Source organism: Ovis aries, chromosome 4, assembly GCF_016772045.2.
Source record: "Ovis aries strain OAR_USU_Benz2616 breed Rambouillet chromosome 4, ARS-UI_Ramb_v3.0, whole genome shotgun sequence".
Taxonomy (NCBI): domain Eukaryota; kingdom Metazoa; phylum Chordata; class Mammalia; order Artiodactyla; family Bovidae; genus Ovis; species Ovis aries.
Window position 1 is genome coordinate 86,309,899 of NC_056057.1, and position 12,930 is coordinate 86,322,828.

Below are 12,930 nucleotides of genomic sequence, written 5' to 3' on the forward strand. Positions count from 1 at the left end.
TTGCATTTCTACATACTAACAATGAACATTTAGAAACTGAAAATTTAAAAATATACAATACTATTTACAATTCTCCAAAAAAATTAAATATTTAGTTATAAACATAATAAAACATCTACAGGATCTGAAAATGCTGATGAAAGAAACTGAAAATAAGAGAGCTAAATAAATAGAGAGACATACTGTATTCAAAGACTGAAAGACTCAACATGGTAAACATGTCCATTCTATTAAGTTGATTTATAGTTATAATGCAACACCTATTAAAATCACAGAAAAGTGTTCTGTAAACTTAGACACATTAATTCTGAAATTTATATAGAAAGACAAGAACCTGGAATAACTAAATCAATTTTGCAAATGTATAATTAAGTGGAAGGAATAACCTTACTTGACATTAAGAGTTATGATATAGCTATGGTAATCAGGAAAGGGTGGTGTTAGTGAGGGGATAACACATACCAGTGGAACAAAATAGAGAACCTGAAAATGAACCACAAAAATACACCCAACTGATTTCTGACCACATAGCAAGAGCAATTTAATGCAGAAAAGATAAGTTTTTCTAGAAATGGTGTTTAATATGGACCTCTGCTCAATGTTATGTGGCAGCCTGGAAGGGAGGGGAATTTAGGGGAGAATGGATACATGTATGTGTATGGTTGGGTCCTTTTGTTGTTCACCTGAAACTGTCATAACATTGTTAATCTGCTATACCCTGATACAAAATAAAAGGTTAAAAAATTTAAAAAGAAATGCTGAAGTAACCAACTATCCATAGGAAAAAAAAAAAAAAAAAAAGAATCTTGCCCTTACACAAAAAATTGACTCAAAAATAGGTGGACTTATATTTAAAGCTTAAGACTATAAAACATTTAGAAAAATATGAGAACATCTTTAGAAACCAGGTGTCAGGTTTAACAATAATAATAATTTAAAAAATCCATAAAATGTAGAAAAAGTCATTTATACTAGAGTCATTTGTTCACTCTGTTTTTATGTATATTCACAACTTTGCATAAGAAGATTTTGCTTGCTTTATAAAAAGGAAAATTTGATAAATTGGACTTCAACAGAATTTAAAAAATCTTTTGCTTTTGAAAACATCTTTTGAGGAGGATGAGAAGACAAGCTATGGACTAGGAGAAAATATTTGCTGACAACATATCTGACAAAGAACAATTATTAGAATATACAAAGAGCTCTCCTAAGTCAATAGAAAAAAAAAAAGACACCAAAACAAACAAGCAATCCAATTAAAAAATGGATCAAAAAAAGGAGCATACATCTTGCTGAAGAATATACAGATGGAAAATATGCACATAAAAATATGTTCAACAAAATTAGCCATTAGAGAAATGCAAATTAAAACCACAATCAGATATCATTACCCACTGTCAGAATAGCTAAAAGAAAAATTAGTGATGATGCCAAATATCAGTAAGGATGCTGAGAAACCTTACTGGTGGTATATAAAATGACACAGTCACTCTGGAAAAGATTATGGAAGCTTCTCACAAAACTAAACATATACCTATTACAGAACTGAGCAATTGCACCCTTGATTTCCCAAAGAAATGAAAACTTATGTTCACACAATGACTTGTATATCAGTGTTCATAACAGCTTTATTCATAAGAACGAAAACCCAGATGGTGCTAATGGTAAAGAACCTGCCTGCCAATGCAGGAGACTTAACAAACGGGTTTGATCCCTGGGTCTGGAAGATCCCCTGGAGAACGGCACAGCAACCCACTGTAGTATTCATGCCTGGAGAATCCCATGGACCGGGGAGCCTGCTGGGCTATCGTTCATGGGGTGGCAAAGACTCAGACATGACTGAAGCAACTTAGCATGCATGTAATTGACTCAAATGTCCTCCAGTAGGTGAATGTTTAATCAGAGTGTGACACTAGTCAGCAATAAAAAGGAATGAGTTATTGATACATGAAGCAACCTGGATGGATCTCAACATAACGGCACTGGGTAAAAAAAGAATCTCTAAAGTTTACATATTTCATGATTTCCTTCATAGAGGATAAAACTGTATGGACCTAACAGAAGCAGAAGGTATTAAGAAGAGGTGGCAAGAACACAGAGAAGGACTATACAAAAAAGATCTTAATGACCCAGATAACCATCATGGCATGATCACTCACCTAGAGCCAGATATCTTGGGGTGTGAAGTTAAGTTGGCCTTAGAAGCATCACTATGAACAAAGCTAGTGGAGGTGATGGAATTCCAGTTGAGCTATTTCAAATCCTAAAAGATGATGCTGTGAAAGTGCTGCACTCAATATGGCAGCAAATTCGGAAAACTCAGCAGTGGCCACAGGACTAGAAAAGATGTTTTCATTCCAATCCCAAAGAAAGGCAATGCCAAAGAATGTTTAAACTACTGCACAACTGCACTCATCTCACAAACTAATAAAGTAATGCTCAAAATTCTCCAAGCTAGGCTTCAACAGTATGTAAACTTTGAACTTCCAGATGTACAAGCTGAATTTAGAAAAGAGATCATAAAAAAAAAAAAGAGAGAGAATTCCAGGAAAACATCTACTTCTGCTTCATTGATTATGCTAAAGCCTTCGACTGTGTAGCTCAAAACAAACTTTGGAAAATTCTTAAAGAGATGGGAATAACAGACCATCCTACCTGCTTCCTGCAAAATCTGTATGCAGGTCAAAAGCAACATATAGAACTGGAGGTGAACAACGGACTAGTTCCAAATTTGAAAAGGAGTACATTAAGGCTGTATAATGTCACCCTGCTTATTTAACATACATGCAGAGTACATCATGTGAAATGCCAGGCTTGATGAAGCACAATATTATTAGGAGAAATATCAATAGCCTCAGATATGCAGATGACATCACCTTTGTGGCAGAAAGTGAAGATGAACTACAGAGCTTCTTGTTGTAGGTCAAAGAGGAGAGTGAAAAAGCTGGTTTGAAACTCAACATTCAAAACACTAAGATCATGGCATCTGGTCCCATCACTTCAAGGCAACTAGACGGGGATACAATGGAATGAGTGAAAGATTTTATTTTCTTGGACTCCAAAATCACTGCAGACAGTGACTGCAGCCATAAAATTAAAAGACAAATGCTTTTTGGAAGAAAAGCTAAGACAAACCCAGATAGCATATTAAAAAGCAGAGATGTTACATTGCTGACAAAGTCCATCTAGTCAAAGCTATACTTTTCAAGTAGTCACGAATGAATGTGAGAGTTGGACCATAAAGAAGGCTGACTGATGAAGAACTGATGCTTTTGAACTGTGGTGTTGGAGAAGACTCTTGAGAGTCCCTTGGACTGCAAGGAGATCCAACCAGTCCATTCTAAAGGAGATCAGCCCTGGGTGTTCTTTTGGAAGGAATGATGCTAAAGCTGAAACTCCATTACTTTGGCCACCTCATGAGAAGGGTTGACTCATTGGAAAAGACTTTGATGCTGGGAGGGATTGGGGACAGGAGGGGAAGGGGACGACAGAGGATGAGATGGCTGGATGGCATCACCGACTCGATGGACGTGAGTCTGAGTGAACTCTGGGAGTTGGTGATGGACAGGGAGGCCTGGCGTGCTGCGATTCATGGGGTCGCAAAGAGTTGGACACGACTGAGCAACTGAAGTATAAACACATAAAAATGAGTGTATGTAAAGCTGATGAAATCTTTATAAAGTCCATGAATCCTATCAATGTCAACTTCCTGGTTGTGAAATTGTACTATAATATGCAAAAGGTCACTTTGGGGAAAAACTATGTAATAGATATAAGGGAAACCTATCATTTCTTACAGCTGCATAAAAATCTATAATTATCTCAAAATAGTTTTACAAAATCAGTCAAGGAGCAGTATAGGGATAGAATGGTAATGAGGGTGGAATACACAAGGGTCATTGGATGAGTGTGTGTGTTTTTAGGAGGGAAGTACTGAAAAACAGGACATGAACTAGGATGCCTGTTGGGTTTCTTTCTTGGACTTTACTCACCCAAGGAGAGAAAACAGGAGTAGCTGACTCAAGAAGAAAAGTGATGAATTCAATTTTGATTTTGCTGAGTTTATTTTCTGTCAGCCAAGCACAGTATGTAAAATGTAATACAAGAAGGAAAAACAGGAATTTCTGGAGAAGAGAAAAATATACAGTCTTTTGCTGGAATTTTTTATGTATATTCTTCAGATAGCATTTCAAAACACGAATGAATATTAAAATATCAGTAACCTGTATATCATGATAGGGGAATTTTTGACCTCAGATGCAAGAGTAAATATATAAAAGTATCTGTGGGGATCTCAAAAGATGGCTGAATAAAATGAATTGCATATCCATTATACAATAAAATTAAAAGGAACTGAGTTACCCACTATATGCGCCAAGTTCTCCATCGACGTTCAGAAGTATTATTCTGCTTATTCCTCATGACAGGCCTCAAAAGTTGTTTTGTTATCTATATTTTCTAAGCAGAGAAGTTAAGTCATTTGCCAAATGAAACAAAGCCAATGAGTTACTTCTCAGGCTAGAATTTGAATCTAGATGTTTGACTTCTAAGCCCATAACTATCCACTATCTTAAGCTTGTAGAGAGTGAGGGAGAGTAGATCATAAAACCTTAAAACTTGCAGTTGTGTTTAGTTGCCCAATAGTGTACTTCTCTTTGTGACCCCGTGACTGTAGTCCACCAGGATCCTCTGTCCATGGGACTTCTCCAGTCAAGAAAACTGGAGAGGGTTGCCATGCCCTCCTCCTGGGGATCTTCCCAGCCCAGGGATCGAACCCAGGCCTCCCGCATTGCAGGAGGAAAATTGCAGACTCCATATAATGGCTTACTTAGGGGTTTCATTGGGTTAAACATATACATTCAGATTTGTAAGTTCAGTTTCCTACAGGGAAGTTTTAAAGGTTCTATGTAGGTCACTTGCCTCATCTCTAAAGGATGGCATGCTAGTTTGGCATCAATTGATTATTCATGATTACCCAGTCTCTGGATGTACCTGGCATGTCTGGCTTGGAAAGGGGTTAATTTTTGTACTAATCACTAAGTAGTCCTAACAACAACAGCCCATTCTTTTGATTATTTTCCAGTTAGCAGGTCAGATGATTGTTGTTTTCAGGTGTGCAGGCTATATAAATTCCTTAACAATCATCTTTCAGCTTAACTAAGGCAAACAATAACAGCAGAGGTCTTCAGTTCTGTATTCACAAATTTACATGCTATGTTAGCTCCGACTTCATTAACTACTAACTAGGGATACCCTAAGCCTCTACAGCAGTAAACAAGAAAACAAAACAATCGTTGCGTCTCTACAGAAAACCCTGTGCACTGCAAGGTTTGTTTTTCTTCTTCTCTGGTGATTTTCTATACACTCTGTTGTTTAGTTCACGACTTTTCTTTGAGGTATTCTATTTCAAAATTTCAAGATTGAGACATCATGCCTAAGATCTCCAGGGCTTGAAAGTTGATTCAATTTAAGACTATACATCACAGTCCAATTTACTTATTTTGCAAATCAAGAACAGTCAAACCAAATCTTGAAAAGGTAATTTTCAGGCAGAAATTGGGTGTCTCTCCTTAATCAACATGTATGAAGCTTCACTGTTTCCAAACACTTTTATTATTGTTATTACTCAGTAATCTAGCTTTAATTTTAAAAGGCATTTCAACGGAAACTCTCCACATTCCATCCCATATCCATCAAAATGCAGGCGCAGACGTGAGTAGTATATTCCCTAGAAATACTAAAAAGGTGGGTGGTGGGTGGATTTGAGGATATCAACGTGATCTGATGCTCTGTTGGGTCAGTTCATTTTGATTCTTCCACCTTTCTAAAGCGTCCAAACCTGAGGTGTGGGTTTAACTTCTCGCCATTCACGCCACCTAGTGGTTATAAATGTTATACGTTTGGTTTTAAGGAAGATGCCTAAATGACTTGGGGGGCGGGGTACACGAAAAACGCAACGCTTGGCCGCGACAATTTCCTAGTCTCTCACATCACCTACCCCATCACAGGGACAGCTTTAACTACTTTAACCATTTCAGATCTGTGCGCAGAAAGGCGCAGAGAGAATGAAGGGGACGCAGACTCAGGGAGACGCACGTCCTTTGACGCTGACATTTAGAAAAGGGTTCTAAATCCTTCCTGTCATTTGCAAAGGACGGGAAAAGGAGTTGTGGCGAGACCTGGACCGAGGTGACTGTCTGACTTTTCAGCAAGTTGGACAGATGACATATTAACTCCTGCAACGTTAACGTCTGATGTGAACAAATAAAGAGAAAGAGGGGGAAAGCACTTAAAAATTCCGCCGCGGGGCTTTGCAGGTCTTGCTACCCAGTAGCCCTCAGAAGACAGCCAATTCCTGCGCGTTCCGCTCTGCTCACTCTCCTTCCCAGCTTCTCTCTCTCTCTCTCTCTCTCTCCCTTTTTTTTTTTTTTTTTTCCCACGCTCGCTCGCCTTGAACCGGGACCCAGGCAGGCAGAAGCAAGGCGTCGGTCCCCTTGCTCCTCTCCTCCACCAAACCACCGCAGCCGAGCGCGTGAAGCTTCCCTTTGTTCAACGAGGCTCCGCTCTCCTCCCTAGCAGATCCACCTGGACGCTCTCCCTCGGTGACATTTTTGCCCCGGGGCTGGTGGGTGGCTGGGGTGGAGCGAGAGGAGCCCGAGGGGGCGGGGGCGGAGAAAGGTCAAGCCGAGGGAAAGGCAGGAGACGCCTTTCATAACCTGCGTGGCGGGGCGGGCGCGCGGTTATTTATTTATTTTCTCCTTATTTATTGATCGCACGAGCAGAGCGGCGCGGGGAGCCCGGGGGAGATGCCGGACCACCCACTGGCGGGGAAGCAGCGAGCCGCCCTCCCGCGCCCCCGCGCTACCGAGCGCCCCTTGCCTCCGCGCTCCGGCGTTTGCCCGCGCCGGCCCCGGCCCCGACGCGCCGCCGCCGCCGCCCGCCCGGCCGCCCCGCAGCCCCGCCGCCCCGCCGCCCCGCGCCGCGCCGCTCCAGCCCCGGCCACCGCCGCGGCGCAGTAAGTTGGCAGCAGCGAGTCCCCTCCGTTCTTGCCTCCCCCGCACCTTTTGAACTTGTTGCTGCTGCTCGGCTCGCCTGCGCCTGGCTTTTGGAAGGTGAAAAGGAGGAGGGAGGCACGGAGGGATGGGGGAAGGGGAAGAGCTCGCTTGAGCTTTATTTATGCTCCCATCGGCGCGTCGGCTTAGGCTGCTCGCGAGCTGCTTTCTTGGGAGCCCTCTCCGGGTGCACGACGAGGAGAAAGTCTCTATGCAACTCAGCCCCGGCGCGCACTTTGCCAGGTATGTACCGCGGAAGAGGCGCGTTCCGCGCGGAAGCAGATGCTGCTGCCGCGGCAGCGGCGGCGCCTGCCAGCTCCCGGGCGCTGTAACTGTCACACTGTACCTGAGCTGAACTTCACTCCCCTGAGAGTGAAGGGGAGATTGGGCGAGCGCTTTCGGCAGAACCCGGGGGGTGCTCGTAGACGCGGGGAAGGAGGATCTATACTAACGCCCCCCACCCCCCCGCCCCCGCAGTCCGGCCCACCGCCCAGCACCTCCGTCTCCGCAAATATACGGCCGGAGGAGTCGAGGCGGCAACCGGACTCCCCAAGAGACGTGGGGCAGCGGCTGTGACCGCATCTTGGAGGCTACTACAACAGGTCGCCTTTTTGAGACTCCTTTGGCGGGAAGGGCCACTTGGAAAAGGGAAGGTTTGAAAGAGCTGAAAGGGAGGGTGGAAAGGTTCCCTGATTCTTCAACAGAATACCACTCAATGACTGTCCTTGTCTCCATCCTACACAACACATACTGACCCCACGTTATCCAGACTGTGTTGGGGAAGAAATCAGAGACACCTGTTTGAAATCAACTGCAGCATCCAAAGTCACCTGTGTACTTATTTGTGCAAGGGCTGGCCCAGTCCAACTGCTGGAAAGAGGTTTGGTTAGGTTCTGTTGGGCGTGATTGTTAGGACATTGTATTTCCCCCTTCCTGTTACTCCAAAAATATTACCTGTCTTTGAGGGAACTTGCCCTTCTGCGAACTGTGACTTCCATCAGGAGCCCTCCCTTGAATAAGGCTGATACCTCTGCACCACGTGTCTCAGTAGTGTTTTCTTTGACGGGCGGAAGTGGGTGACTGTGGCTACATTGAGGGACCCACTGTAGAGACTTGATTGCCCTTCCGGCCTCCGCTTGAAAGAACCATGGCGGCGGGGGTAGCAGCGTGGCTGCCCTTTGCAAGGGCAGCGGCCATCGGGTGGATGCCTGTGGCCTCAGGGCCCATGCCAGCTCCCCCGAGGCAGGAAAGGAAAAGGACTCAAGATGCTCTCATTGTGCTGAACGTGAGTGGCACTCGTTTCCAGACATGGCAGGACACCCTGGAACGTTACCCAGATACTCTGCTGGGTAGTTCAGAGAGGGACTTTTTCTACCATCCGGAGACTCAGCAGTATTTTTTTGACCGTGACCCAGACATCTTTCGCCACATCCTGAATTTCTACCGCACTGGGAAGCTCCACTATCCTCGCCATGAGTGCATCTCCGCTTATGATGAAGAATTGGCCTTCTTTGGCCTCATCCCAGAAATTATTGGCGACTGTTGTTACGAGGAGTACAAGGATCGCCGGCGAGAGAACGCCGAGCGTCTCCAGGACGATGCTGACACGGACAACACCGGGGAGAGTGCGCTGCCCACCATGACCGCTCGTCAGAGGGTCTGGCGGGCCTTTGAGAACCCCCACACCAGCACCATGGCCCTGGTGTTCTACTATGTTACCGGGTTCTTCATTGCCGTCTCAGTCATCGCTAATGTGGTAGAAACAGTGCCATGTGGGTCCAGTCCGGGTCACATTAAAGAACTGCCCTGTGGGGAGCGGTACGCCGTGGCCTTCTTTTGCTTGGATACAGCCTGTGTCATGATCTTCACAGTGGAGTACTTGCTTCGCCTGGCGGCGGCTCCTAGCCGTTACCGCTTTGTGCGCAGCGTCATGAGTATCATCGACGTGGTGGCCATCCTACCATATTACATTGGGCTGGTGATGACAGACAATGAGGATGTCAGTGGAGCCTTTGTGACACTCCGCGTCTTCCGGGTCTTCCGGATCTTTAAGTTTTCCCGCCACTCTCAAGGCCTGCGCATCCTGGGGTACACGCTGAAAAGCTGTGCCTCAGAGTTGGGCTTCTTGCTCTTCTCGCTCACCATGGCTATCATCATCTTTGCCACAGTCATGTTCTACGCTGAGAAGGGGTCTTCGGCCAGCAAGTTCACCAGCATCCCTGCTGCTTTCTGGTACACCATTGTCACCATGACAACGCTAGGGTAGGTGCCATCAAGGGAAGTGGGATGGAGGTTAAATATGTGATTGTTGTGCAGATACTAAGTTTATATACTTAGTCAGAGCAAATAATCTTTCTCTTTCTTAAATGGTTTTAGGAAAATATTCTTTAAATGGTTTTGAAGAACTCTTTTGATCTATGAAATGAGTATGATACAGTGATTGAAGTGTTTAGGGAATTGCTGGCCAATGTTGAATATTAATACCTGAAAGTGATAAATACATAAAGTTTAGAATTCTTGAACAAAAAGATCATTGATATTATATGTATGAACACATCAAAATACAGTGAAAAACACAATTTGTGTCCAAGTATAGGTATGAAAATACAAACTATGTATTGAAATGCCTAGAAAGTGCTTTGGTGCATTGAAATGAAAAGTTTCCATGTATATATAAAGTATTATTTTCATATGAATACTTTGGCATACACTTTCCCACTAAGAAATATAATTCTCATTTTACAACATTTTAAAACATAGATTATAGATATTATCAAAGGATTTTGTGATACATATGCACATATCCATCTATATGCATTTTCATCATGGCTGATAAGTTATGCAGTGTTTTAGAATATCAGAACTGAAACTGATCAACTCAACAAAATGCAGTGGAATGATATTTGCAACATATTTTAGGATTTTAAGTTCATAGTTTCAAATAAAGAAGCAAATGACGTATCCACACATTTAACTGCAGATCCCATCAGGCAATAGGCCCATGCCCACATAGAGGGCAAAGCAGTAGCTGATGAGATTGATGGTCACCAAGGTCTGGTTGTATAAGGGAATTAAGGGAATTTAGCAGCCTGATTTCCTGCTAGAATTCTTCTCTTCATTATTTTATTTGGCATTAATGGTGCTTTGCAACCAAAGGGACATATTCTAAATTAATATTGTTCTTTAAAATAAAATTTAAGCTAGAATTAAGATTTGTAGATGACTGAAGAAAGATATGACATTATTACTCATGTTAATTAAACTGCAGAAAAGTAGCAGCATTTATATGTTAGAGACTATGGTAAAATAAAATGATAAGATCCTTTAACTTTTGTGAGTTCTTAGATAAGCCAGGCAGTGATATTAGTGTCATTTTTTCTTCAGCTCTATGCTGCTTTTCTTGCATAATTAATCAGTTCAATAAGGATTTGGTAATGGCTGTAAGAAAAAAAGTTATTCCCAAGGCTGCTTTTTAAATTTCGTGTTTCAGCCTAATTTAATTGCCTTCTTTAAATGACAGTGTGGTTAAAGTCAACTTGATTTTATTAGACATATTGTATTGAACAGAATTTCTCTTGTTGTTCTACAGCTAACTAATGGAATATTTTAGATGTGGAGAATTTTTGGCTAAGTTAAGATATTATGGTAAAGTAAAATATAGTGACTTATGGTTTTGATTTAGTCTCACATATTTTTGAAGACCTACTGGTGGATTTGTAAAAATGAATCAGTGAAAATTCTATATCCAGTTGTTTGTATTTTCCTTTTATCTTGTTGGTAATTTTGGGACACATTTTGAAGAAGATGCAGAATACCTTAGCACTGTAGGTGCTTAGTTCTAACCCAGAGGTTTGTTGTGTTTATGTCATTTGAAGTCTTTATTAAGGGCAGTTGGATAGTGTAAATGACTAGAAGAACTTCCGATGAGAAGTACACATGAATAAAAAGAGGACTCTATGTTAAGAGGAAATGAAAGAAGTATTAAAAAGAAATGTATTTTAAAAAATTAGGTATCTCTGGCAGTGTTTTACATGAAGTATCAGTAAGTCGTTTTAATACTAAATGCCCTCTACCTGTTTGAATATAGGCGTTTTTATAATGAATGTTGATGAGGTGCTAATTTCATCTGGCTGGAAAGTTCTAGTCCAGATATGAAAAGTTAGTATTATTTTAAAGCTTCTTTGCTGAAATGACTTTCAAATTTTTACTTTATTTTGAAATTTATTTTTGTTTTCAGGAAAAGATAAGGAAATGTTAACCATTAATGACAATTTTTGTTATATAAATAAACTGCTCAGAAAACTACTTTTTGCAATGATTTGAGAAATTAAATCATAACACCTGAGTAAAATCATGAAATTGTTTCAGTTTACAGGTTCTTTATGTTACTACATAAGAAAAGTTAAATAAACACACTTTCTCAGAACTTGGAAGCAAAAGGGGAGTCACTTTTTAGATTTAAGTTCCACTATAATTGAAAATTTTAATTTTCAGGAAATTAAGGCATTAATGATCCTGATGAAATATAGCACTCTAATTTTTAAGATGTAGAAATGTTGATGCAATCAAGATACAATCCATTTATTGGAAAACATATATGAACATTTAACAAAGCATAGGAAATGGCAACCCACTCCAGTGTTCTTGCCTGGAGAATCCCAGGGACGGGGGAGCCTGGTGGGCTGCCGTCTATGGGGTTGCACAGAGTCAGACACGACTGAATCGATTTAGCAGCAGCATGCTTTATAATACAGCAAGGTTTCCTCAAAAAATGTCTTGTTTCTCATCAAAATAGATTTATAGTGTATTATACTTTCCTGAAGAAATAGATTAAAAAAAACCCCTGCCTTTTTGGTGTCTTAACTTTGGTTGCATTGTGACTCAACAGCTTTGTTTAAGAGTAGAAAATATTCAACAAAGCCATTACTTGAATTTATTTTTTACTCTGTAGTCTTGTGTGATGAAGTATAAGATTCAAACTTTTTGGAAAATATGCTAGTTGAAGGTAAAATCAATCTGTGTCTAATAGATGACCAGAAATTTCCCATTACAGTGTATGAGCTTTTTTACGTGGCTATTATTTTTAATGGAGCTAATGTTCATCAATTAATGATAATAGAAGTGGAAATGAAATCTTAAGACAGTGGTTTTCAAAAGTTCAGTTCATACAAACATATACATGAGAAGAAAGAGCCAAGAATTTGTAATTCGGGACTGGCAAAATTATCTGTTACCCTCTCAGGTCATTTTAGGCAATATTCAGGTGGTTTTATGGTCTGAAGAAATGAGTGAGGTTTACTATTGTGTGTTCAGCTAATCATTTTAATCCTGAAATAGCAAATATCTGATTATTCTATATTTTATTCATGCTCATTATATAAGTAGTTAATTAATTTGCCAGTAAAATTAATACTTTATAATTTTAAGCCTACCCACTTCCTATTAAGTTGGAAATATCAAAAGTACAGTTTTCAAAATGAATGAAAGAATGTCAGAAAAGTTTAAAAAAAAAAACAAACACAATGTTTCACTCGAATGGCCCTGTATGTCTCTTCCTCCATTCCATGGAGGAATTCCAAGCTCTTTCTGAGCATGCTTTTTGACCTACCTGGGGCCTTGATGACTTCTTGACTCTCCTGCCTCCCTCTTTTTCTGTAACATAATCTCTAGTTACTACCCTAAACTGCTTTGGGCAAGTAAGAACCTAGAACTCCTCTCTTGTCTTAATGACCTCTGGACAGTAACTTACCATTTTTGTTTTTCAGGGATGGAACTTCTCCTGCTTTGGTAGGTAGATTCTTTACCACTGCACCACCTGAAAAACCACATGCATAAATATTGCTAAGTGAAGGTTACTCAGTCATGTCTGACTATTTGC

At 41.1% G+C, this 12,930-nt stretch overlaps 1 protein-coding gene across 1 annotated transcript in view; it reads left to right on the forward strand.

Annotated features, from left to right (window-relative positions):
- Positions 1 to 7,536: 7,536 nt before the first annotated feature.
- The window catches only part of KCND2 (potassium voltage-gated channel subfamily D member 2), a 557,707-nt gene continuing 552,313 nt past the window's right edge, over positions 7,537 to 12,930 (forward strand). Inside the window, exon 1 of the mRNA XM_015095112.3 lies at positions 7,537 to 9,314. Within this exon, the coding sequence (XP_014950598.2) occupies positions 8,200 to 9,314 (1,115 nt within the window). The 5' untranslated portion in view covers positions 7,537 to 8,199. The remainder of the gene's footprint in view (positions 9,315 to 12,930) is intronic.